Source organism: Gouania willdenowi, chromosome 4 (assembly GCF_900634775.1).
Source record: "Gouania willdenowi chromosome 4, fGouWil2.1, whole genome shotgun sequence".
Taxonomy (NCBI): Eukaryota; Metazoa; Chordata; class Actinopteri; order Blenniiformes; family Gobiesocidae; genus Gouania; species Gouania willdenowi.
The window spans coordinates 40816003-40839081 of NC_041047.1; the positions used below are offsets into that span (position 1 = coordinate 40816003).

Consider the following 23079-nt stretch of genomic DNA (forward strand, 5'->3'; position numbering starts at 1 on the left):
TCGCTGCAGTGAGATGAAGGCTGTACCGTCTGGGAAAACTTTCAGTTTTAGTCATAAACAAACTGTGAAATGCAAAACTTTGATACTACATTTCAACTGGGTGGATGCAGAAGCAGGTGGCTTAGTGTTTAGCACGCCCGCCTCACAGCAAGAAAGTCCTGGGTTGAAGCCCTGGGGTAGACACTTTGGTCCTTTCTGTGTGGAGTTTGCATGTACTCCCCGTGCTGCGTGGGTTTCATCTGGGTACTCCGGCTTTCTCCCACATCTCAAAAACATGACTGTTAAGTTGGTTGGAGGCTTGAAATTGTCCGCAGGAGTGAATGTGAGTGAGTGGTTGTCTGTGTGTGTTGCCCTGCGATGAAATGGGAGTAATGTAGCAAAAATGCATTAAAAGGAGCAAAAATATGGCAAGAAAGAGTAACGAAAATAGGGTAAAATAGGGCAAGTTTAGTGTAGCTGCAGAAAAAGGGTAAAAATAAACAAAAATGGGCTCAAATTGTTAAATAAAATATTCTTAGTTTCTTGAAGGCCTCTGGCGACCCACTCCCAGTGTCTCGCGACCCCAAATGGGGTCCCAACCCCATTGGTGAGAACCAATGGGCTAGTCAATAAAGAAAACAGTGTAGTTGACGAGGAACACAGTTGGTTGGTAACATCCCTAATTGACAAAGTATTTCTCTGTCTTGAAATCTATTTTCACCAGAATAGCGTTCATTGTGCAGCTCTAATCTAGTCCCAGTCTTACCTCTCGCTGTCCTCTCTACTGCCCTGTTTCTCTGACAGCTCCTGGTCGAGGGAAGAGGAAGTACTTCCCTCTCGGCTGACCCCACTGTTTCGTCCCGGGCTGTTGTCAGCGGAGGCTCTCCCTCCCCCCCCTGCAGGGCTGGCGTTGGCAGCATCCGTGTGTTGCTTTAGTGTCTGCAGCTTAGCCAAAGGGATGATGTCGCAGCTCTGAGGACGGTGCCACACTGTGCGCTGAGTGGAGGCATTGTAGTAGTAGAACCTGGAGGTGTTGGGGTCAAACAGCTCCCACCACTGGTTGTCTCCAGTCCTTTTGATGCAAACACCCTGAGGCGGATCCCACACACATTCGCCCGTTAGCAGGTTGGCATACATATGCTCCCGCGTGCGTGGCTCTATGATCTCCACCCATTCCAACCTGCAAAAGAAGAAAGAGCATTTAAATACTGAAGAAAAACAATGGAAGTGACCTGCCAATGTTTAAGAGGCCTGACATAAATGTTCATTAAACCAGGTGTTTTCACAGTATAAACCAGTGTTTCTCAAATGGGGGTACTAGAGAGAAAGAAAGAAAGAAAGAAATTAACAAATAAAGAGTCAGTCTTGGTCCCACCCAAGGCGTGATATGACTGGAAATGAATGGAAATAAATCTATTCAGGAGCCACTAAAGTCGCATTACCACTGGCGGGATTGGCTCTACTCGGCCCGGCTCTACTCTCCATTTTCCCGTTTACACTGGGAAAAAAGTACCTCCTCCGTGGTACCATCTGGTGCTGCTTTTTTTAGTACCTCCTTTGTTGAGGTTCCAAAAAAAGTAGCTCTGGTCTGAAAATGTGATGTAGGCACAAAGCAGACACTGATTGGGTCTGAGAATCATCACAGCATAGAGTCATCAACTCACACACAGAGAGGAAGCATTTGGCCACCAATGAATTGTGTTGGCAATCTTGTGAGGATGGCAGCAAAAAAGTGCAATCCGTGGAGTCTGGCAGTTTTGCTCGTCAGGCTGGTGCTCAATGGAAACGCTCCGGAAAAGCAGCATTGGGTCCCAAAAGTGCAGAGCCGTGGAGAGCCGATACCGCCAATGGAAACGTGCCACAAGTCAGTGTTTTTCAACCTTGGATCTTAAACAACTTTATTTCTATACTTTAACTTTGTGAATCTAGTTCAACTAAAATTCAGTAAAAATACATTTATATCTGCGTCAAAACATGGTCAAATACTAATTCTAGAAAAAAATGTTTATAAGTCGCCAGATGATCATGATCCAAAAAAGGCTGGAAATCACTGCACTAAATACTGTTTCTTTCCATTTATATACAAAATGTAATTATTTAAAATGTGTGTTGTCACTTGTTCATTCCATCATTACGCTCTATAGTTGTTTTTAAACAGTTTTCTTGGATTGGATTCAGAAATAAAAGAAAGGAGGTATTTGAGACAAAAAAGTTTGAGAACCCATGTGCCCTTGACATATGTGCTCCACACTTGTGAGAGCATCTTCATTCGTATTTCGTACTGCTGAAAATCACAATCACGCCCCACCTAAGGAGGACCTCGGGCTTCTGCAGATCACAAACAGCAGGTTTCATCAAGATAACACCAACACTTGGGTCGGTTCTTTGCCTTTTCACTCATCCAGGCAGCGGTTGCCCAGCAACCAGAAATAGGCACCAAGACACACACTCAAAAGACCACTTTTGAAGATGCAATTTCTTGAGTTCATGGAAAATATGTTCAAAGAGGCATGCTGATAACACATTACCCCTGCAGGAAGGGCAGGAGTGTAAAGTTTCTCTGTGTGATTTTACAACCCAAAGAAACCAGAGGAAATCAGAGTGGCTTTTGAATCCAGTGGGTTTTACTCACCGTCTGTTGGAACCAGTGATCATAATGCAGACAAAAAGAGTTTCACTGTTTTGCTCTCGAAGAAAAGCACAGAGTCATCGAGAGTTGGGGAATATTTGAAAGGAAAAATCCGAGGTTCTTCTATAAGCCTCAAAACTCAACCTGCACAGGATCTTATCAAACCAATCAGCAGTCACTAAGGTATTCCTGCTTGAGGATTGCGTATGCTCACGCCTTCCATGCAACATCAACTATACTCTCCTGCAGCGTATGCAAGTCCCACTTCATACTGATCAAATGCAGTCAAGATGTTGAGGTTTTTTTCTTCCATCTCCATCATTTGAGTGATATATATGTTCACCAATCAGAATCGCCAAGAACCGCCTTCCTGAGCTGCTGGCCAATCAGAAATTGTTACAGGACACAAGCTTGTATGCGCTGCAGCGAGTCTCAGTTACCCCTCAGTTGAATACGCTAACAACAACTATACTAGGGCCCACGTTAACGGAATCATGGAATCGACCAATGAAAACGGAATCTACTGCTGAACGCGGAAATGGATAGAATCAGGTTGAAACGCCGTCACCGTGAGGAAAAAAACATTTTCTAATGCGGAAATGTCCTCCTCACTCTCATCCTGGCCACTTCAAACACCGTGTAATTATGTTTTTTTTATTTATTAGTACTTATTTTGTTTCCTCACACGAGCTAAACACCAATATTTTCTGAAAAAATTGATTAATATTTCTAAGAAAAACTGAATTAAAAAAAACTAGTGTGGAAAACACGGAATTTAGAAAAAAATAAAACGCATATGCATTTAACTGTAGAAAATATTTTTAAAAATCATAAATTGAATCGCAATCGCAATATCTGTCAGAAAAATTGCAATTAGGTTTTTTTGTCAAAATCGTGCAGCCCTAGTGTGGAGCGCACATGAAGCTGCTCCTCATGTTTCTAACTCACTACAGATCATATTACATGCGCGCGCGGACGTGAATACCGCTTGATTGAAACGTGTTCGGGCTTAAAGAGGCACTGTCTTCATTCTGGTCTGACAGGTTTGGGCCGTGTTCTCTCTGGCTGGGCCTTCGCGATCCCCCTATGCTGGAATGAACCCTGGATGTGTAATTTTCTACTTTTGTGCCCTCTGGTGTCAGTCCCAGGTATTCAACCCAGGGTCACTACAAAATCCCAAAGCTGCCCCAGTGATTAGACGAACCGTGTCCTTGAATGCTTTCATTTTTATGCACGACTAAAAGATATGCAAACGACCTGCACTCAGATAGTAGGATGTGTGTTTACACGTTTGTTGCATATGGAGCCTCACAGATACGACATCTCTAAATGACCAAACATACACACAGACGCTGACACACAAGCAGCATACTTAGCAACTTCACACATGTAGAATGTGTCACACACAACATGACTACTACGTGCACAACTCTTAGTGATGCCTGCACGAGTGAGAGCAGACTCTAAAAGTGGGAAATGATCCAAACTGGGAAACTGAGAACATTGCACATTTCTCCAATTCTGTTTCAGTTTCCTAATTTATTTTTGTTTGTGTTTCATCTGCTTACCCTCATCAGATGTCATTACAGACTATTAAACTTCCACAACTCGTGCCACACATGCTTCATACGATTAACTGAGTTAGCTATTGTAATGCTATTAATTTCATATTTTTCCACTCTAAGTGTACAAAGTGAAATTACACAAAGATTTTGCACGATATTTGAAGGTCTGTCCGTTTGCTAAAGTAGCTTTGCTACACATTAGGCAACAAGTTTCACGATGGAAAATGGCATGTATATTTGTGATATTGTCCCAACACATATTGGTTATAAGTTTGTGTCAAAAAGCTATTTTCATTTGAGGAGGTGACGTTTCCAAAAAGATGTATGTGAGAATATATATCCAGTCATATTGCTATTCCAGCTTGATTTTGTTTATATATATAACATATTCTGGTTCTGTTTTTAAGTCTCTGGTCTGTTGTTGCATTAAAAACTTCAAAAGTGTAACTTGACAAATAGTTTTGCTAAATGTGTTAAATTTTTGCCTTTTTGCTTTAAATATGTAACATTACAATAAGCAGTACAGCAGTGACTTTAAGAGTATCTAAATCCTTTTGTTTTTCTTTCTTTAAGTACTTTAAGTTCTTCAAGTATGAAATAAGTCTGAGAAGCATTAATATTCGTGTTTAAATCTTGTGTGTAACATGTGAAACAACAAAAATGTAGCACATACAGTTCTGTATGCTCTCACCACACCTGACAGAGAGAGAGAGAGAGAGAAAGATGAATGCAAAACCAATTAAGCAGAACAGGCCGGTTAAAAAGAAAAATCTAGAGCGGATATAGTAGGATTAATTGGCATCAATTGGTGGATGTGCTGCTGTTCCAGTTGACCCAGTTTAGGTGGCATCTTTCCACTAAGAGCATTTGAATGGATACAAAAAACATTGAAGACTTGCTGAGCAACGTGTAAAATTTGAGGATAGGGGCCCCGGCCCTTACTGTGTAATTTTGTTTCCCTATGTAGTGATGTCGCCCCTACGGTGTGTTTTGACCTGCGTAGGGGGATTTTCTGTTGTTTTTTCCTTTTTTAATCAGTACCGTCGTAATAATTGTTGCACACTTCTACTTCCAGGCGTGCACGAGTTGTTTTAACTCTCTTTTTGATCTACATAACCAAGAAACACATATCAGCCGCACCGTCTATTTAATTCAGGCGATTTGCTGGGATGTTCCCGTTTTTACATGAGGACGCCGAGGGCCCTGCAGCCATAGGGTTAAGGCTGGGATACACTGTGATTTTTTCAATCGTTGCACTCAGCTCCAGGTCAAACTGTGCGACTCAGACGCAGAGCCTGAATGTGCGCAGCTCACAATAAGTGTTGTCACACTCTGACACGATCTGACTGCTCACACTGTAAGTTTATACACGACACGTCGGGGTCTTGTTTCCGGAAATGCAACGTACAAATTAGAAGAAGAAGAACACTGAAGCGTCACCATTAAAACAGACGAAGAAGAAAAACCGAAGTGGAGAGACACTCGTAAATCTCAGCAAAAAGAGCTTTAAAAAAGAAAAGATGGCGATGTGATGGACCAGGAACTGAATGGACAGACATGGGCAGTACAGTCTGTCAATTTTACAGCGGTCGTATGGTGTACGCGCATGCGCAGTGTGAGAGTTTACGGTAAACCGGTCCGTGGCACTGCTTCAACTGTGCGATACCCTCACGAGGAGCTCACGAGGAGCCTATGATTGCTGATCGGGAGCGGGTCGTGAGGTGTTAATTGCTTCTCGTGAACCCATGTATACTACACGATGCACGACACACGATCTAGTAGAGACTCGCACGATCCCACAAAATAGTCAAACAAGTCGAAAATCGCCTCAAAATGGGCCAAAAATGGCAGAGTGTATGCCTGCCTTTATACATTTCAAAATGTCCTGGGCGAGGGATGCTTGCGCCGGCGGCACTCACTCGCACACCATGCTGTGAAAAATTCCTGGTGAGAAGAGAACCCAGAGTAGTATAATATCAATGATGTTTATTCTATTTACAGTAACAATTCTATGTCTCTTTATGTCTGTGTGTCTCTGTTCTCTGTGTATCTCTATCTATGTATGTGTCTATCTGTGTATCTTCACGGCTGGTAGAAACGTGATCTAGCCATATATCACTCTAGCTCTGCAGTGCCGGATTCCTGAGACTTATAGATGTCTCCCTGCTCCAACACACCTGGTTGAAACCAATGTGTTGCCATCAAGCTCTGTTGAAGCAATTCTAACGATGATTTGGGTGTATTGGAGCAGGGACACATCTAAAAGTCTCAGGAATCCGGCCCTCGAGGACTGGAGTTGGCCACCCCTGCAATAAAACATCATTTTCAGTCACAGGATAATATGATCACTAGTCCAACCGCAACACGCATGGTGGAATTGCACATTTATTTGTCCGTTTGTTACACCTAGACAATCAATCACCTAAAAAATAGCAGGTAAATATGTGATACATGCATGTGAAGCATTTCCGGGTCATGTTGGAAGCTAAGGACAAAAACTGGGTTGTCAGCATTAAATAAATCGTCCATCTGTGAGTGACTACCTTCCTTCACTTTTCAAAGTCACTAAAATGTTTTTCTGTCATCCTATAGAACTGCCAATTCCATCCCTTTCACAAAATCCTCCACCATCCGTCCTTCCTCAAAACCTCCCACCGTCTTCTTTTCAACACTATTATAGAGGACCGCTGCAATCATGGCTCTCTTCTTTAGGAGTGCTCTGCACCACTTCCTGCTGCTCACTGAAGAGTTTTTTCTTTTTCTACCATCTCAAGCCTAACCTGAAGGCTCTGATCACATTCATCTACTTCAGTTCCAGCCACATCTTTTCACTTCTGCTCCATAGAACTCCAGCTTGCAGCAGATTCAAGCAGTGCCTTGCTTTACTGCAACTACTACTACTACATTCCTTCTCTCCATCACACCTCCTACACCTTTCCTCCTTTTCCTCTCATTCCTCCTCTCTTCTTCAGCCAACAGTTCTAATTAACACTCATCATGTCATTACAGCATCAAATCTATTTTGTAATTGTAATGTAGTTTTTTGAATTGGAGAAAGTTTTGCTCTTCCTGACACGTCTCATTGGAGGCTGGATTAGATGGACTCTGAACTCTATGAAATTAAATTTACTTAATGCACATGCCTGAGATAAAAACTTGAATATCCAATTATGGGAAAATGAACAACTGCATAAAGCAGAGATGGACCATTTTTATAGGCCCCTTTAAAATCTGTTTTATTCTTTTCTCCAAATTCCATGTTTTCCACATTATTTTTCTTAAATTCAGGTTTTTTTAGAAATATAAATTAATTATTTTAGAAAATATTCATTTTTAACACCTGTGAGGAAAACAAAATAAATAACAATAAAAAAAGAAAAACATAATTAAACAAAAATGTATGCCAAAAATAAAAATGTATTTTAAAATAATGAGTAAGATACAATTAAAAGGTAAATATAAGTTGTACTGACATGGATTATTCTGAGTCTGCTCATTTTTAATTATTTATATGTCATATAAAGATGTATCATCTACCCTTGGTGCTTCAGCGGCCCTGTCAGCCTTATGGCTAGGAAACATTTAATCCTAATAAAACAGTTTTTAATAAAATCTGATACAATATTTAGATTTACGCTACATTTATAACTGTAAAGTAAGTGATGAACATTATTTCATTCATATTATTTTGACTTTCATTCTAATATTTCCTTTCTTTTCTTTTTTTCCCAAAATATGTTGATTAGTTTTTCATTTTAAAATACAATTAACAAAATGATCATGTTGACGTAAACCATGGGATATGAAAAACAAAGAAAAAAAATTATAATTAATAATAATAAGACAATCATACATCCATCCACACAAACACTCACACCTAGTGAAGCTTGCACGTAAATATATTATACATTGTTGTACACTGTAACCCATGCAATAGTGAGGAGAGAGAGAATAATAATAAAAAAAACACTTATTTTGCTATAATATTGCCTTTTTTGTTACCAATGATGAGTCAGAAATACATTATTAGCGGCTCAATATAAGTTAATCTTTTTCTTACTTTGAGGGTGACGTAACAGGTGCAACCCTCAGGTTACATTCATCATAACAATTGCAGCAACGTATTTTTGCACATGCATTTTTTGTCATTAAAACATATATTTCTTATTTATATCATAAATGTCATTAGAGGACTTTGTTGTATTTGTTGACATAAACACATTTGAGTTTAAATACTTTTGAGGAACAGAAAGAAAAGAATGGAGCTGTGAGCCAATAGGAATCCCAGTAAAGAGTCATCAAAAGCACTCGTTTGAGTGTAGGACCAACGCTTGACTCTGAAAATCCTTGAAAAGCACAATTTACAAAAATATGCAGTTATATAAACTGCTATTTCTGGCAAGTTGTGTTGAAAGATGATTGTCTCTTTTTTAGAACAGCGCTTGAAGTTTTAGAGGGGACAGTAACTGTTTATTTTAACAACTGAATTAATTAGCTGCGTGAATTATCACTGGACTCCCAGTTTAAATTAATTCCAGGTACTTGTCTACATGATCAAAGCATCCCACTGCACCGTCCCTGCAGGGCACTGCTTCCTGTTGGACTTTAGGAAGCACTCGTTCACATTCTCTTCCTCCCACTTCCTCCTCCATTTGCTCTGCTCAGTATTTGTTGTTGCAGAAGTGGTTGGTGTCAATAAACAAAGGATGGCAAGTAAAGCTGTCCTCTAACAGCTCACTGGTGTTTCCAGGCTCTACTGGCAACTTGGAAACATATTGCATGTCTTTCTACGAGCACGCGATCAGAGGGGTTTACAACCACTGGTCTAAGACCTAGTCTGGGCCTAAGCGCAAACCCATGTGTAATATATACAGCTGGTAAAAAAAAGTATTGAATGCAAAGGTGCTATTGACATGAAATTTTCACCAGATGTTGGCAACAGCCCATGTAATCACAGATGTCCATATTTAAGTTCTGTCTAATAATGTAAATTGGCACTGGAAAAAAGTATTAAAAACAATGAAATAATACTTTGTAATAGGGATGTAAAGATTAATCGTGAGGCAGTTAAAAATCGATTCAAAGGTGTCACGGTTCACAACGATACTCTGAAATTGAATCGCAGTACTTTTAAAAAGAAATAATATATATTTCTTTTTAAAACATATATATATAATATATATACAGTATATATTTACTTTTTTTTACAGCAAAGGGCGCTATCTATCTAGAATTTGAAATTCAGGACACACCACCGTGTTTTAAATCAGAAGTGTGGAAGCATTTTAGCTTACCCAAGACAAAATGAAAGAAGTGAGAAAGAAAAAACATGTGAAATCCAAGATAAGAGGGGCACAGAGAGGAAAGGGAGAAACAAGAGAGAGAGAATGAAAGCCATAGTTTGTTTATTTATATTGTACCTTTGATATGGGATTTGTTTTAAAGTCCGATTGTTAAGGCACAAAAAACATTTTCAGTTGCACTTTTAAAAAGAAAAGGAACTATTATGTAGTTTTGCATTGTTTACTGTAGAGCCAGAATTTAAATGAATAGGCTTCTTTTTTATTTGTACTATTTCTTTATTTATTTCATTCAGGATTTATTTTTAATTAAAGTGCATTGTTTTTCATAGTTTATCAAGGGATTCTTTTGACAATGAAAGTTAAAGAAAATAGTACAGTATTTTTATTTTTATTTTCAAAAAAAATTTTTTTATATTTTTCATTCATCGTTTGTCTACAGTCTCATTTTGTAAAATAAATTGTGAGAGAATCGTATCGTGAACCCAGTATCGTGAATCGAATCATATCAGGAGTTGAGTGAATGGTTACATCCCTACTTGGTACAAAAGCCTTTGTTGGTAATAACCTGTATGAGAAACTAGTGGCATGCATTGCTCAGGTTTGTTTTTTTCTTGTTCCACGTATTTTTCTGTAATTTTGTGTGTATTTGTAGTCTTCTTGTGTTTTTTTGGAGTATTTTTGTTTGTCCCACACAAACAGTCTTCGAATCTTGAAGGTTCCGTGGGATTCAGTCACCATCAGACGCCTTAAAAGTGTAGCTGTTCCATCTTTCTTTTCCTGGAATAATTTTATCGCACCATCAAAGAGGGAGTCTACCTTCGAGAGGGCTCAGAAACGGCAGCTTGTCCTCTCACAGCAAGCTAGCCATGCTAAAGCTATGGAGCTTTTACGGCACATCCACCGACAGGTGAATAAGAAAAACACATATCAGATTGTTAAATTATACTTTAAACTTCTATAACATGCCTCTCTTTAAACATTCAGAATATTTTAGCAGACTAAATTAGGTACAGTGTTTATACTTCATATGTTGTAGATAGCAGTTAGTTCACGACGCTACTTCTTTTCTTATCTTGATAGCTGTGGATATATTCTTCATGGAAGAACTTATACCCCATCAAGTTTATTTGTTCGGGTATTCGCCGCTGCGATTGCCTCCGCATCAGCAAACAAAAAAGCTGGCAAGTTGAGCAACGCTGTTGAAAAAAATAAGAGCCATTTTCCCAAAGACCCGCAATAACAGGAAGTTACTCGGCACCAGGAGGCGCTACTTCCGGTTGTTGTGAAAAAGGTCTATTGCAGACCATTTCAGAGTGAACTACAAGTATCATAATGTTTTTGGGCATTGTCATAGGTAGGGTTGGGCATCGTTTGGATTTTAATGATTCTGATTCCGATTCTTAATTTCGATTCCTGTTCTAAACAATTCTCGATTCCGATTCTTTGAGTTGTGCAAGTCAACAGGTCACAGATTTCACAAGATAATTTTTTAATTTGAAAAAGCCTTTAAACAGGCCATTTTTATTAATTCACTTAGCTGTAGGGATGTAACGATTAATCGTAAGGCAGTTAAAAATCGATTCATAGGTCTCACGGTTGATATCGATTTTCTGAAAATTGAATCGCAGTACTTTTTTTAACCAGCAGAGGGCGCCTATCCACAAGTGTAGGCGGCGGGCGGAGTCTGCTAATACTTTCTTTCTGGCTGCCTTCTACTCTTAAATATGTTAATAAATGATTCCATACACCTTTAGCACCGAAAGAATATCTGTAATATTACTTGAATATCTGTAAAAGTCACGCTTTTCTATTAGCTCTGTCTGCTAGCATAGCTTCTCTTCTTCACTGCAAGATATCTGCATGCCAACCGACCACTGTGTTACCAGCGCCTTCTGCTGGTCCAAACAAATATGACGTAAATCAGTGCAATCGTTTTTTTTTTTTTTAAAGTCCAATTGTTAAGGCACACAAAACATTTTCAGTTGCACTTTTAAAAGAAAAAGAACTATTATGCAGTTTTGCATTGTTTATTATAGAACCAGAATTTAAATTAATAGGCTTCATTTTCATTTGTATTATTCCTTTATTTATTTCATTCAAGATTTATTTTTAGTTAAATTGCATCGTTTTGAATAGTTTATCAAGGAATTCTTTTGACAATGAAAAATAAAAGGAAAATAGTACAGCATTTTCTAGTTTTTTTCCCAAAAAAAAAAATTTGTCTACAGTCCCATTTTGTAAAATAAATCGTGAGAGAATCGTATCGTGAACCCAGTATCGTGAATCGAATCGTATCGGGAGTTGAGTGAATCGTTACATCCCTACTTAGCTGATATAGTTTAATTTGGTTGCGGTACAGTAACTAGGGTATTCAATTACAAAGGTCCTGTAACTGTAAAAGTGAAACTTGCTGAAATAAAACTACAAACAAGTTGTCATCAGTCTAAAAAACAAAGAGCTACAGCCCAGGTAGATGTGAAACTAAATAAAACAAACTCAAACCCTGGAGCAGTCATGTGACAAATCAATCAATAGTTCTTGTTGAGAATTATTATTATTCTGGATACAGTGGAAACAGAAACTAGAAAAAATAATTATATTGTGAACCTGTTTATATTGTGGGGAACATATTATATACATAAATGTAATTGGAGTCTAAAGATACAAAAAACACCACTTTAAAAAGAAAATAGACTAATATAAGACCTCTTTACAGTTATTTGGGTCATTCTGCGCTTGCGCGACTTGCGGCGATGATGCGCTGGTGACAACATAATCCAAGATGGTGGCGGCCCGGACTACAGCCGACACTATGTAATAAAAGCCTTAAAAGACATGGATATAATGAAAAGAGTGGATGGACAGAGGCATAAACATGCAGACTTTTACACGGACACACACGGACTTATTAAACACTAAGGATGGAACGATTAATCGTAAGGCAGTTAAAAATCGATTCATAGGTACCACGGTTCACATTGATGCTCTGAAAATTGAATCGCAGTACTTTTTTTAAATAGCAGAGGGCGCTATATATTAATCCTTCCAGAAGCAGACGTGACGGGCGGAATCTGCTACTATTTTCTTTCTGGCCGCCATTTACTGTTAAACATGCTCATAAATGATTCTTTACTCCTTAAGCACCGAAAGAATATCTGTAATATTACATGAATATCTGTAAAAGTCACGTTTTTCTATTAGCTCTGTCTGCTAGCATAGCTTCTCTTCTTCACTGGTGGAATAACTGCATGCCAACCGACCACTGGGTTACCAGCGCACTCTGCTGGTCCAAACAAATATCTGACGTAAATACAGTAAAATGACTGTTTTTTTTTTCCAATTGTTAAGGCACAAAATAAATTTTCAGTTGCACTTTTAAAAAGAAAAAGAACTATTATGCAGTTTTGAATTGTTTACTATAGAACCAGAATCTAAATTAATAGGTTTCTTCTTCATTTGTATTATTCCTTTATGTATTTCATTCAAGATTAATTTTTAGTTAAATTGCATCATTTTGCATAGTTTATCAAGGGATTCTTTTGACAATGAAAAATAAAAGGAAAATAGTACAGTATTTTCCCCAAAAAAATAAAGGAATATTTTTAAGTCATTTGTCAACATTCCCATTTTGTAAAATAAATTGTGAGAAAATCGTATCGTGAACCCAGTATCGTGAATCGAATCGTATCGGGAGTTGAGTGAATCGTTACATCCCTATTAAACACACATGGACCTCGGTAAACGGAACAGGCTTCAGGAGCTTTACTGGGCTTTTTACCGGTGATTAGTTTCTATCTCCCTTCCGCTCCACGGTCCAAACTGGAACCGTAGCCAGACACACACACACACACACTGCAGTCGAGTTCTGAATGCATCTTATACAAACCCTGCTTAAACAAACAGAGCAAGCCGCGGAAACAAACTAGTGCGGGCATTTAGGAACCGAAAAAAAGAATGGAAATGCAAACATCTTCGTAACGGTTCTGGAACCGGACGTACGGAACCAGTTCCTATTTGGAACCGGTTCTCGGTGCCCAACCCTAGTCATAGGTTAGCCAATGGGGTGCAACAGTGCGAGGTCAGAGGGGAAAGGAAACATGGCGAATGGTGGCAGCCAGCAGAGGGAGGTAGAAACAGGGTTTGAAGAACCTGTACATGATGCAGCAGCTACAAGTCAGAGGTGTGGAAACATTTTAGTTTCACCGCGTCAAGAAACCATAAAGGAGAAAAGCTGGACAATATGCAAACACATGCGCTACTCGTCTGGAAATACGAGCAACATGAGACGCAACTTAACAACCCAGCATCCCAAAAAGTTTAGAGATTGTGTCAAACAAACAATCCAGTCTAGTCAAAAAACTCTAAAGGAAGCATTTACAACTGAGCTCCCTCAGAACAGCTTAAGAAATAACAAGAGACGTTGCAGTTACGGCCGTTTTCTGTTGTTGACAACGAGGGTTTGAAATGGTTAGTGGATACTTTAAATGCTCAGAGATGACTCCTAACCTTAAATGTTGACTTGTTCATCTTTCTCGAAAAAAACCTATAATTAATCTAAACAGATAATAAGGCAGTTGGTACTACTTTGATTTCCTTGGCTGTTTTTTCATTGTTATTATACTGTTATTATTCAATTCATTGTTACTAGACTGTTTCTATACCTGTGTTGTTTTTAAGAGTGTTCCTGACTCTAGGCTGCATTCACACTGCATGAAAAAGTGGCTCAAATCAAATTTTTGGGGGTCAAGTGACGAGATCGGATTTTTTAATAGCAGTGTGAACACTCAAATCTGACCCATATCTGATTTAGACAACTTCCATATTAGGTCCTGAATGGGATACAGATTAGATTTTTTTCATTGCGACCTCAGTGTGAACGGCTAAGGCGGATTTGATGCACGTTTGATATGTTGACGTCACTTTATAGCAACAGCTGTAGCAGTGAGTGCAGCAGGCTGCACGCTGTTCTCTGAGCAGAGAGGGACAGGCTTGAAGTATCCACTGTTTAAACAATCATTTTTACTTATATTTGATACATGGATTATGTAAATAGATCCACTATCTCTTGCGTACACTGTGCCCCTTGTGTTTGTGTTTGACGTGTGCTTGTTACCCTGTGCGCTGATCTGTTTAAAAGCAAATGGGCACCACAAAAAGTCAAATAATTTCATTTTTTATTTTTTCCACGTCCTCCTCTGCACCTGCTCATTTATTCTCCAGCCAAACGTGAAAATGCACATGCGGGTCAGTTTATAGCTGCAAACCGTTCACACTGGAGTCTGATACAGGTCACATTTTAAATGGTAATGTGAACGGATGAACAAAAAATCGGATCTGAGCAAAAAATTGAGCATTAAAGGTGTAGTCCATAACTCTTATAAAAGTGACTTTTTGTCATATTTACTGAAGCTGTCACTATGCAAGGACAGCCTTACATCAAAATAGTAGTGAAAAACACAGGCTCATTGAGTCCCCCCTGCTGCTCCTGCTGCCTTTGGCAGATTGCCAGAATGAACCACGACTGAGCAAAAAGAACCAATCACAGCCAGGATTGTGTTTGATGGACTGTTTGACAGCTGTTGCTCACAGTCCCCGCTCCTTTCTGCCGTGGCCAAAACACAGCAATGCTCATAGCAAGGTAGTGCCTGGAGCACCGTCTTTTTTACAGTGTATGGTCTGGAGGAGTAGAAGATGGAATTAGCGACTTTTCTGCTTGAAAGGTAATTACTGCTGCTTGATTTACATTATGTTTGATTTGTAATTGTAACACTAGAACTCTGTGGTGCATGTGTTGTTCGTGTGGGCGCTGCCATCACAGCAGCCTCTGTGTGGGCTGCTGTGAGTGACACTGTGTTGTTGCTGCTGCTGATAGATTGGTGTGAGCAGTAATATGCTTTTAACAGTGCATGTTATATTACTGTGATGTTGCTGTCGGGCTAACGTTAGCTTGTTAGCTCCTCTGAGGGAGGGACTTTGGAGGCAGAGCAAGAGAGCAGCGGGGAGGGAGGGGGAGGGATCTGAAAGTTACGGAATGCACTTTTAGGGCTTGCAGTGTGAATGTAGCCTATTAGAATTATTGCACTAGCTAAAGAGTCTGTATCTGTTAAACTTAGTAGGCAGTATTCAGTTTATAATGTCAAATCAGTGAACAGACAATTCTCAATGGTCATCATTCTTGTTACTGTTAGCTTTGCTGCAAAACGTGAGCTTTCCCACAATATCGCAATAATTATTGTACCGTGAGGTTACTACAGGGATTATACCAAACCGTGAGATTTAGATATTGTTACAGTACATCCCTAGATTCAAGTCAGGTGAATGTCTGTGCCATTCTATCAGCTTCATGTTCTCTTTCTGAAACCAACTGAGAGTTTCCTTGGCTGTGTTTGGGATCATTGTCTTCCCTCCTTTCACGTTGATCATCCTGGTGGATGGCAGCGGATTCTTATCAAGAATATCTCTGTACATTTCTCCATTCATACTTTCAATTAAGATGAAGTTTGCTGAAAAACAGCACCACACAATGATGTTCCCACCTCCAAACTTCACTGTTGCTATGGTGCATTTGGGGTGATGTGCAGTTCACGGTGTGTATTATTACGGCATCCAATGAGTTCCATTTTTGCTTCATCTGCCCCCAAGGCAAGGCAAAAAAATATGTTTAGAGCATTTCATACACCAGGCAACTCAATGTGCTTTACATGATCAAAAAGTGCAACTGAAAATATTTAACAGCTTAAAAATCAACAAAAACATTAAAATCAGCAGTAAAAACATTTAAAATCATCAACAAACACTACACATCAACAACAACATGACCAAAAATCTCCCTCTAAATCATACGCAGTAGAGAAAAAGAGTGTCTTTAACTTTGATTTAAAAATTTTCACATGTGATGCTGACTTCAGCTCTGCTGCAGTTTGCTCCACTTCTTTGAAGCATAACAACTAAACACAGCATCACCATGTTTACTCTGTCCATAGATCTGAGAGACCTGCTGGGTTCATACCTGACAAACATCTCACTGATGTATTCTGGACCAGACCCAATCACACATTTATACACCAGCAGCAGAACTTTAAAGTCTATTCTGACACACTATATTCTCCCAGTCTTTTACAGGCTTGTCCAAATGTTGTGCAGCAAACTTTAAATGAGTTTCAACTATACAATATATCCCCATATTAAAGTGTAAGGCGATTATTGTGATATACACTTATATATGACTTAAGAAACAACTAATCTGTAAATTTGTACACCTTCATGAGAACATTATGTATGAAATATATTTTATTGGCATATTTTACACTCAAAACATTGGCTTTAACATGCCATGTGCCAACAACTTAAAATAAAAAATAACAATCTGCCAGTGGCTTTTAAACAACTTTGACTTTAGTGCAACATGACTTTAGTGCAACTTAACTGAGATATATGCCTAGAACAACAAATAAATGCAGAAAGTTAGTACTTTCTTTTTAGTTTTTTTTTTTAAAAAAACACAAGCTGGTCGACCAGCTGGGCAAAAAAAAATATATATATATATATATATATATATATATATATATATTTTTTTTTTTTGAATAGATCCGAGAATCGTGCAACTTAATATCGCGATATATTGCCAAATCAATTTTTTTCAACACCCTTTACATTATTTGACATCACAGGTTTGCGACATGTTTTACAGTACTTAACTCATTTTCAAAAAAGTTTGAGTTCTTTCAGCAACAATTTACAATTCAATTATTTGATCATTTCCACATGTTTTCTCTGTCATTTTCACTTTTTCCTGCGGGCCAGATTTGGCCCCTGGGCCATGAATTTGACACCATGAGCTGTTTCTTACGTGACACTTTGTTAATGAGAACCCTTCTTATAGGCCATCAGATGGGACTGAACCAGCTGATATGAATTTACACTGATAACTTTCTAATTACTGCTTGTTTTCAGCTGGTGTCCTGGCTGTCCGTGCTTGTTTTGCACCTCCCTTTTAACTTGTGTTCAATGCTTTTTCTCTGTGTCATTTCACATTATTACACATAACTTCATTCATGACATCTATGCTTTGAATTCTTTGCATGTGTGCATTACATGGGCTGTAACCAACTTCTGGTGAAAATGTACTGAGAAAAATGTTCAATATTTATTTTACCCTCTGTATCATCGACATGTGATATATAACGTAACTTATTTTAGAGGATCAATGTTGGAGAAGTGCACAATGTTTCTGATTTGAACGCTTCCTGCCACGCCCACACACACACACACACACACACACACACACACACACACACACACACACACACACACACACACACACACACACACACACACACACACACACACACACACACACACACACACACACACACACACACACACACACACACACATCTGGTTGATGCTAAATGTGAGGCTTAAAAATTAGCTTAAGACTGATTTATTATGTAAGTAAAGTTTATTTTGTTACCGGTCATTTAAACTAATGTTTTCCAACCTTTTTTTTAACCAAGGTACATCTTTTCATAGAAAAAAGGCACACCACCAACTGAAAATGTTTTTTTTTTTTTTTTTTTTAATGAAACTTTGAAGCCTATATTAACAATATTCAGTCATTCTTAACAAAGTGGCTTGAACTGGAATCAAATAAATGCAAAATAAGTGTTTTTAATAGGAATCAAATGAACAACAAAATGTATTATGACTTTTCACAATTCGTTTTTCATATAAAAAGTTGCAATTAACAATATTCAGTAATTATTATCTAAGTGTATTGAATACAAATCAAACAAAAAACAAAACAAATATTTTATCATCTCTCATACTGGGATAAAAAGTAAAAAAAAAAAAAACTAAAACATAAAATATGATTACTACAGTTGAACTTTATTCTGTGTTTAGCTTTATATAATGTATTTTTATATTATATAATTTTATATCATATTTATATAACATAGAAGTATATTATTATTAATACAAATTATTACATCTATAATACAATTTGTGTGTGAGTGTGTCTGTGCATGCGTGGCCCCTTTAACTGCAAAGCTAGCTAACAGCAGCACAATGTCATATTTGCAGACAATAATTAGTATAAATATACAATTAATAACATGTTTAGTACAATTTCAGTAAATACTATTAACAGTAAAGTCACGTATACAGGAAAAGATCATGAAACGGAAATGAAACCGGGTAAACTGAAGCGGAATTGAGGACAATTTAAAACAGAAAACAAAGAGTCCCACAGAAAGAATGATTTGATGAAGGGCAATAGTCAGTCAGTGATGTGTAAATGGTGAAGGGCAAACCGCTCCATGTGAAAGCAGTGTGTATAATACAGCAGCATCACAAATGTATTTCTACACCTCCAATGAAACCACAAGACTCCTGTAGGCCAAAAGGGAAGACATGGTCCCATGATACAGTATATACTGTTGAAAAAAGCTTGATTCAAAACACACTAAAAGTGAAAGACTAAAATGTTTTAAAGAATTTACTCCTTTATTGTTTATAGCAGAGGTATGGCAACTTTTATCACAACGGGGCCAAAAACATGTGTTTGTTTGATCAGAGGTCCACATGATCAACATTCATGTCAGCATTTAGAATAATGAGCGATCTGAGCATTAATACAGTAGTTATTGTAGTTTTGTGTGATTTTCTGTCATCCTGTTTGTGTGAGGCATTTTGTGCATTTCTGTTGTCCTTTTGTGTATTTTTCCTGTAAAATATATGTATTTTGGAGTCGTATTGTGTATTTGTGTGTGTTATTTTGGTTTTTTTTTTTTTTGTTTTTGAGTATTTTTTGTGTTTTTCTGTTGTCGTTTTCTGTGTTTGTTAGTACTGTGGGTTTGTAGAGTAATTTTTCTCTTTGGGTACTTTTGTGTCAATTTCTGTAATTTCGTATCTTTTTCGGAGTAATTTTGTGTATAACTTGTCGTTTTGTTCATTTTTGTAGTAACTGTGTGTTTTTGTAGTATTTGCTGTTTCTATCTTGTCTTTTACTGTATTTTCCTGCAATGTTGTAATTCTTTATGTTTTTTATATTTTTTAATGTATTTTTGCTCTTGTTTTCTGTCATTTTGTACATTTACTTTGGGGAGCACATAAAATTAGATGGAGGGCTGCATGTGACCCCCAGGCTGCCAGTTGCCTAAATCTGGTTTATAGTTTTATCTGAAAACTGTATTCATAATCAAAACCAGCATCTTTTTTTCCAGGCAAAATGCTGCAGGTCTAATTAGAGCTGGGCGATACAGTATATCAAGATACAAGATAAATCAAGTTTTCTATTTTAGCGATATAGAAACTGACGCCTATATCGAGATATATATATATATATTTTTACTTATTTTGATTTATACAGTCACACAGTACACATCCCATCATACAAGTATTTAATATTATTCACAGAGTACAGTCAAACAGTGTCATTAACAATTCTTCCATATTTCTGAGACATATATATTTTATAGCTTATTTAGTATCAAAATACTCATTTTAGGAGTTACTGCTTTCACTATTTCCTGGATCAGCATGAAAAGCACAGTCATATGGATTGAGTGCAACCTAACCCAGACCTGCTCCTAAACAAGCTATACTACAGAACTCACTCACACGTGCTGTCCCTTAGAGGAGAAAAAGCCATAAGTGGAACATTACTGTGTGCAACTGTTTGTTAATATGTGAGCCTGTGTGACATTTTGCATCATCAAAGTTAACCTAGAATTGTCTTTCTGGTCACACTTCATTGAGTTAAAAATATTGCTATTTGTATTGTATATCGCTATTTTAAGAACAAATATTGAGATATTAGTTTTGGTCCATATCGCCCAGCCCTAGCTTTATCTAATAATGTCTATTGATAACAGATCTGTGGATACGATTTTCCATTACGTCAGAAAGCAAAATAAAAAAGGCATTGCTCTATTGTGCTGTCCCAATATAATTCTTAAAATGTTACTGTTTATGCTACTGGTGGTTATAAAAGCAGTGGAGATCATTTGAGTAGGACACCAGTAAGTCTTGGTGTGGAACTCATGCTCCCCCACTGTTAAAACCAATAGTTGAAACCAACATGACATTACTGCTTTTTATTGCTTTTCCTTTGTGCTTCTTATTTTACTTCTGTCTTCGTGGAAGGTATTCATTTGTATGATTTTGCACAACATTAATTTTTAATTGCACATTTGTGTCAACTGTTCTCCTATTTCTGTACGATGGAATTTCATTACGTAGGGCCTCTGATTTCCTGTGATTATGGAAAACACGGAATTCACTTTAGACACAGCAACAATGGCAATGTTGTTATTATGCTTCTCTTAATTTCAAGCAAAAATTGCAATCTGACATTTAATATAGCTTCAAGTGCAGGTTTGGGGCAAATATCACCTCATTTTGCACTTATATTTCTCCATAAATGGGTGGTCAGAGGATAGAAATGTCAATTCTTATGAAAAATCTGATATAATATGACTGCACCTTCTTAAATGGAAATAATATGGCATGGAGTAACCCTCACCCTCGTGTTTTAGGACAATATCACACACTTTCTCCATGTTTTTAATTGTGAAACAGGTGGTCTAACGTTAGCTTTAGCAAGTGTTGCTAAGTGTGAGACGTCAAATGTTGCATAAAATCTCACATGATCTCAGGGCCTGTTTGTTTCTGTTGTGTATAAATATATAACGTAAGGACAAGAGTTACTATATTAACCGTATAAAGCATGTTTGGCACAATTTCAGGTAAAGTAATGTAATGATATATGATTAGAAAATGATGCTAAAATGGAAATGTGTAAACTGACAGAAATGGTGAACTCTGAAATGGAATTGGAGAAATCTGGAATCAGAAAATCTGAGTCCTGTAATTATAGTTTCCCACCATTTCATGGTACAGCCTGTACGAAATAAGAAAATTCCAACGTGACACACATTCACCCATGAGGATGATGATGTGTTTTGAAATGTCACAGATGTGTGAGTGAACATCATGAGCTTTACAGACACATCACAGACTGCAGCGTTCATACAACTCTATCATCTCGGGATCATCTGACAATGTGGATATAAAGAAATACACCCAACAGCTCCACAAAGGGTGAGAACAAATCTTTCATAATTCCTCCACATTATGAGCATCCTCACAAGCTGCTGTGTGCAGAGCCCATTGTCTACCTTTAAAACCCATCTCTCTCTCTCTCTCTCTCTCTCTCTAAAGAAAATGAAAGTCCTTCCAAGGTTGATTTTTCCATCCATATTTGGAGGCTTCCAATGAACAGTGAAGGTGAGCATTCTGTCTTTATAACGTGAGTGGAGCACCTGAGGGTGAGTCCCTGTGATGGCTCCCAGAGACAATGATCTGATCATTACTGTTCATGAGGGTCTCAGAAGACGATCAAAGATGAATGCACCTGAGTCCAGATGCAGATGTTAATCCTGGGAGGCGCCTCCAGTCTCTAGCCTCCAGCCTCCAGCCCTAGCCCTGCTCTGCTCTGCTCTGCCTTGGCCGGGTGAGGCTTTGCAGAGCCGGGTCGGTGAGGCTCCGGGGGCGAACCGTCTGCGCTAACGTCAGCCATCAGCAGGCTGAGCTGCATTCCAGCATGGAGACAGACAGGAGCGACAGGTGCATCAGCATCAGCATCAGCATCAGCATCAGCATCAGCATAGGCATCAGCCATCACTGCTTCAACACACACACCCTCCGCTAACAGCCGTGTGAGGAGCCCCGGCCAATCCGATCTCACGCACATCGTTTTCACTGAGCAAACCGTCGGAACAGACCCGGAGCGAGGAGCTAGCTCAATGCCCGGAGGAGCCGCGGCTAACCCGCCTCCTCCGTCCCCCCAGCGCTGGCACCAGGCTGCCCGCTGGAAGCCCTTAGGCCACAGCCCACGCTCTTACCTCTCTGCCATTTTCCAGCTGGCTCACAGTCCTTCCACAATGGATCCCTCGCCGTCTCCCATATTGCCGAATACGCAGTCGCCGCAGTCACCCAGTCACTCCTTCATCAAGCACGTCAAGTTTCCACCGCAACACACGCATTGCCTCATCCGGCCTTTCAAAATAAGAGTCGAACGCACGAGCAGTTTCCGTTCTGAAGGCTGGTCGACTTTTTTTGTTTATTTTTTGATTGAAAAATACAAATTACAACAAGAACAATGGCTGCAGACGAGAACACATCACATAAAAAAGGACAAAAAAAAAAAAAAAAAAAAAAAAAAAAAAAAAAAAAAAAAACGTTGATGAAAAGATGAAATTATGAAGAAGATGAGAATGTTTGACTAGGGAAGAAACGAGGTTTGATGTAAAATGATCTGTGTTCAAATCAGGGGACGGATCTGGATAAGCATAATGCTTTTTTCCGTCGCCCTTTCCGGCATGCAAAAGGACAAAAAAAAAAAAAAAAAAAAAACCAATGACGTGATTTTGCTCTGAATGTCAAAATGAATTTCTGTGATTGCAACCATGTCGGAAATGAACTGAATAAATAAAAAAATAAAATAAAATAAATTTATATGGAAGCCATTTCCGCCACTAAAAAAAGATATATAAAAATCACCAAGGCAAGTCATAATTATGAGTTCGTCACTGGCGGA

General features: G+C 38.4%; 1 protein-coding gene across 1 annotated transcript in view; it reads right to left on the minus strand.

Annotated features, from left to right (window-relative positions):
• arhgap39 (Rho GTPase activating protein 39) overlaps nt 1-22517 on the minus strand; it is a 56433-nt gene extending 33916 nt beyond the window's left edge. Inside the window, 2 exon segments of the mRNA XM_028444615.1 lie at nt 746-1159; nt 22385-22517. Of these exon segments, the coding sequence (XP_028300416.1) occupies nt 746-1159; nt 22385-22395 (425 nt within the window). The 5' untranslated portion in view covers nt 22396-22517.
• Between the last annotated feature and the right edge of the window lie 562 nt (nt 22518-23079).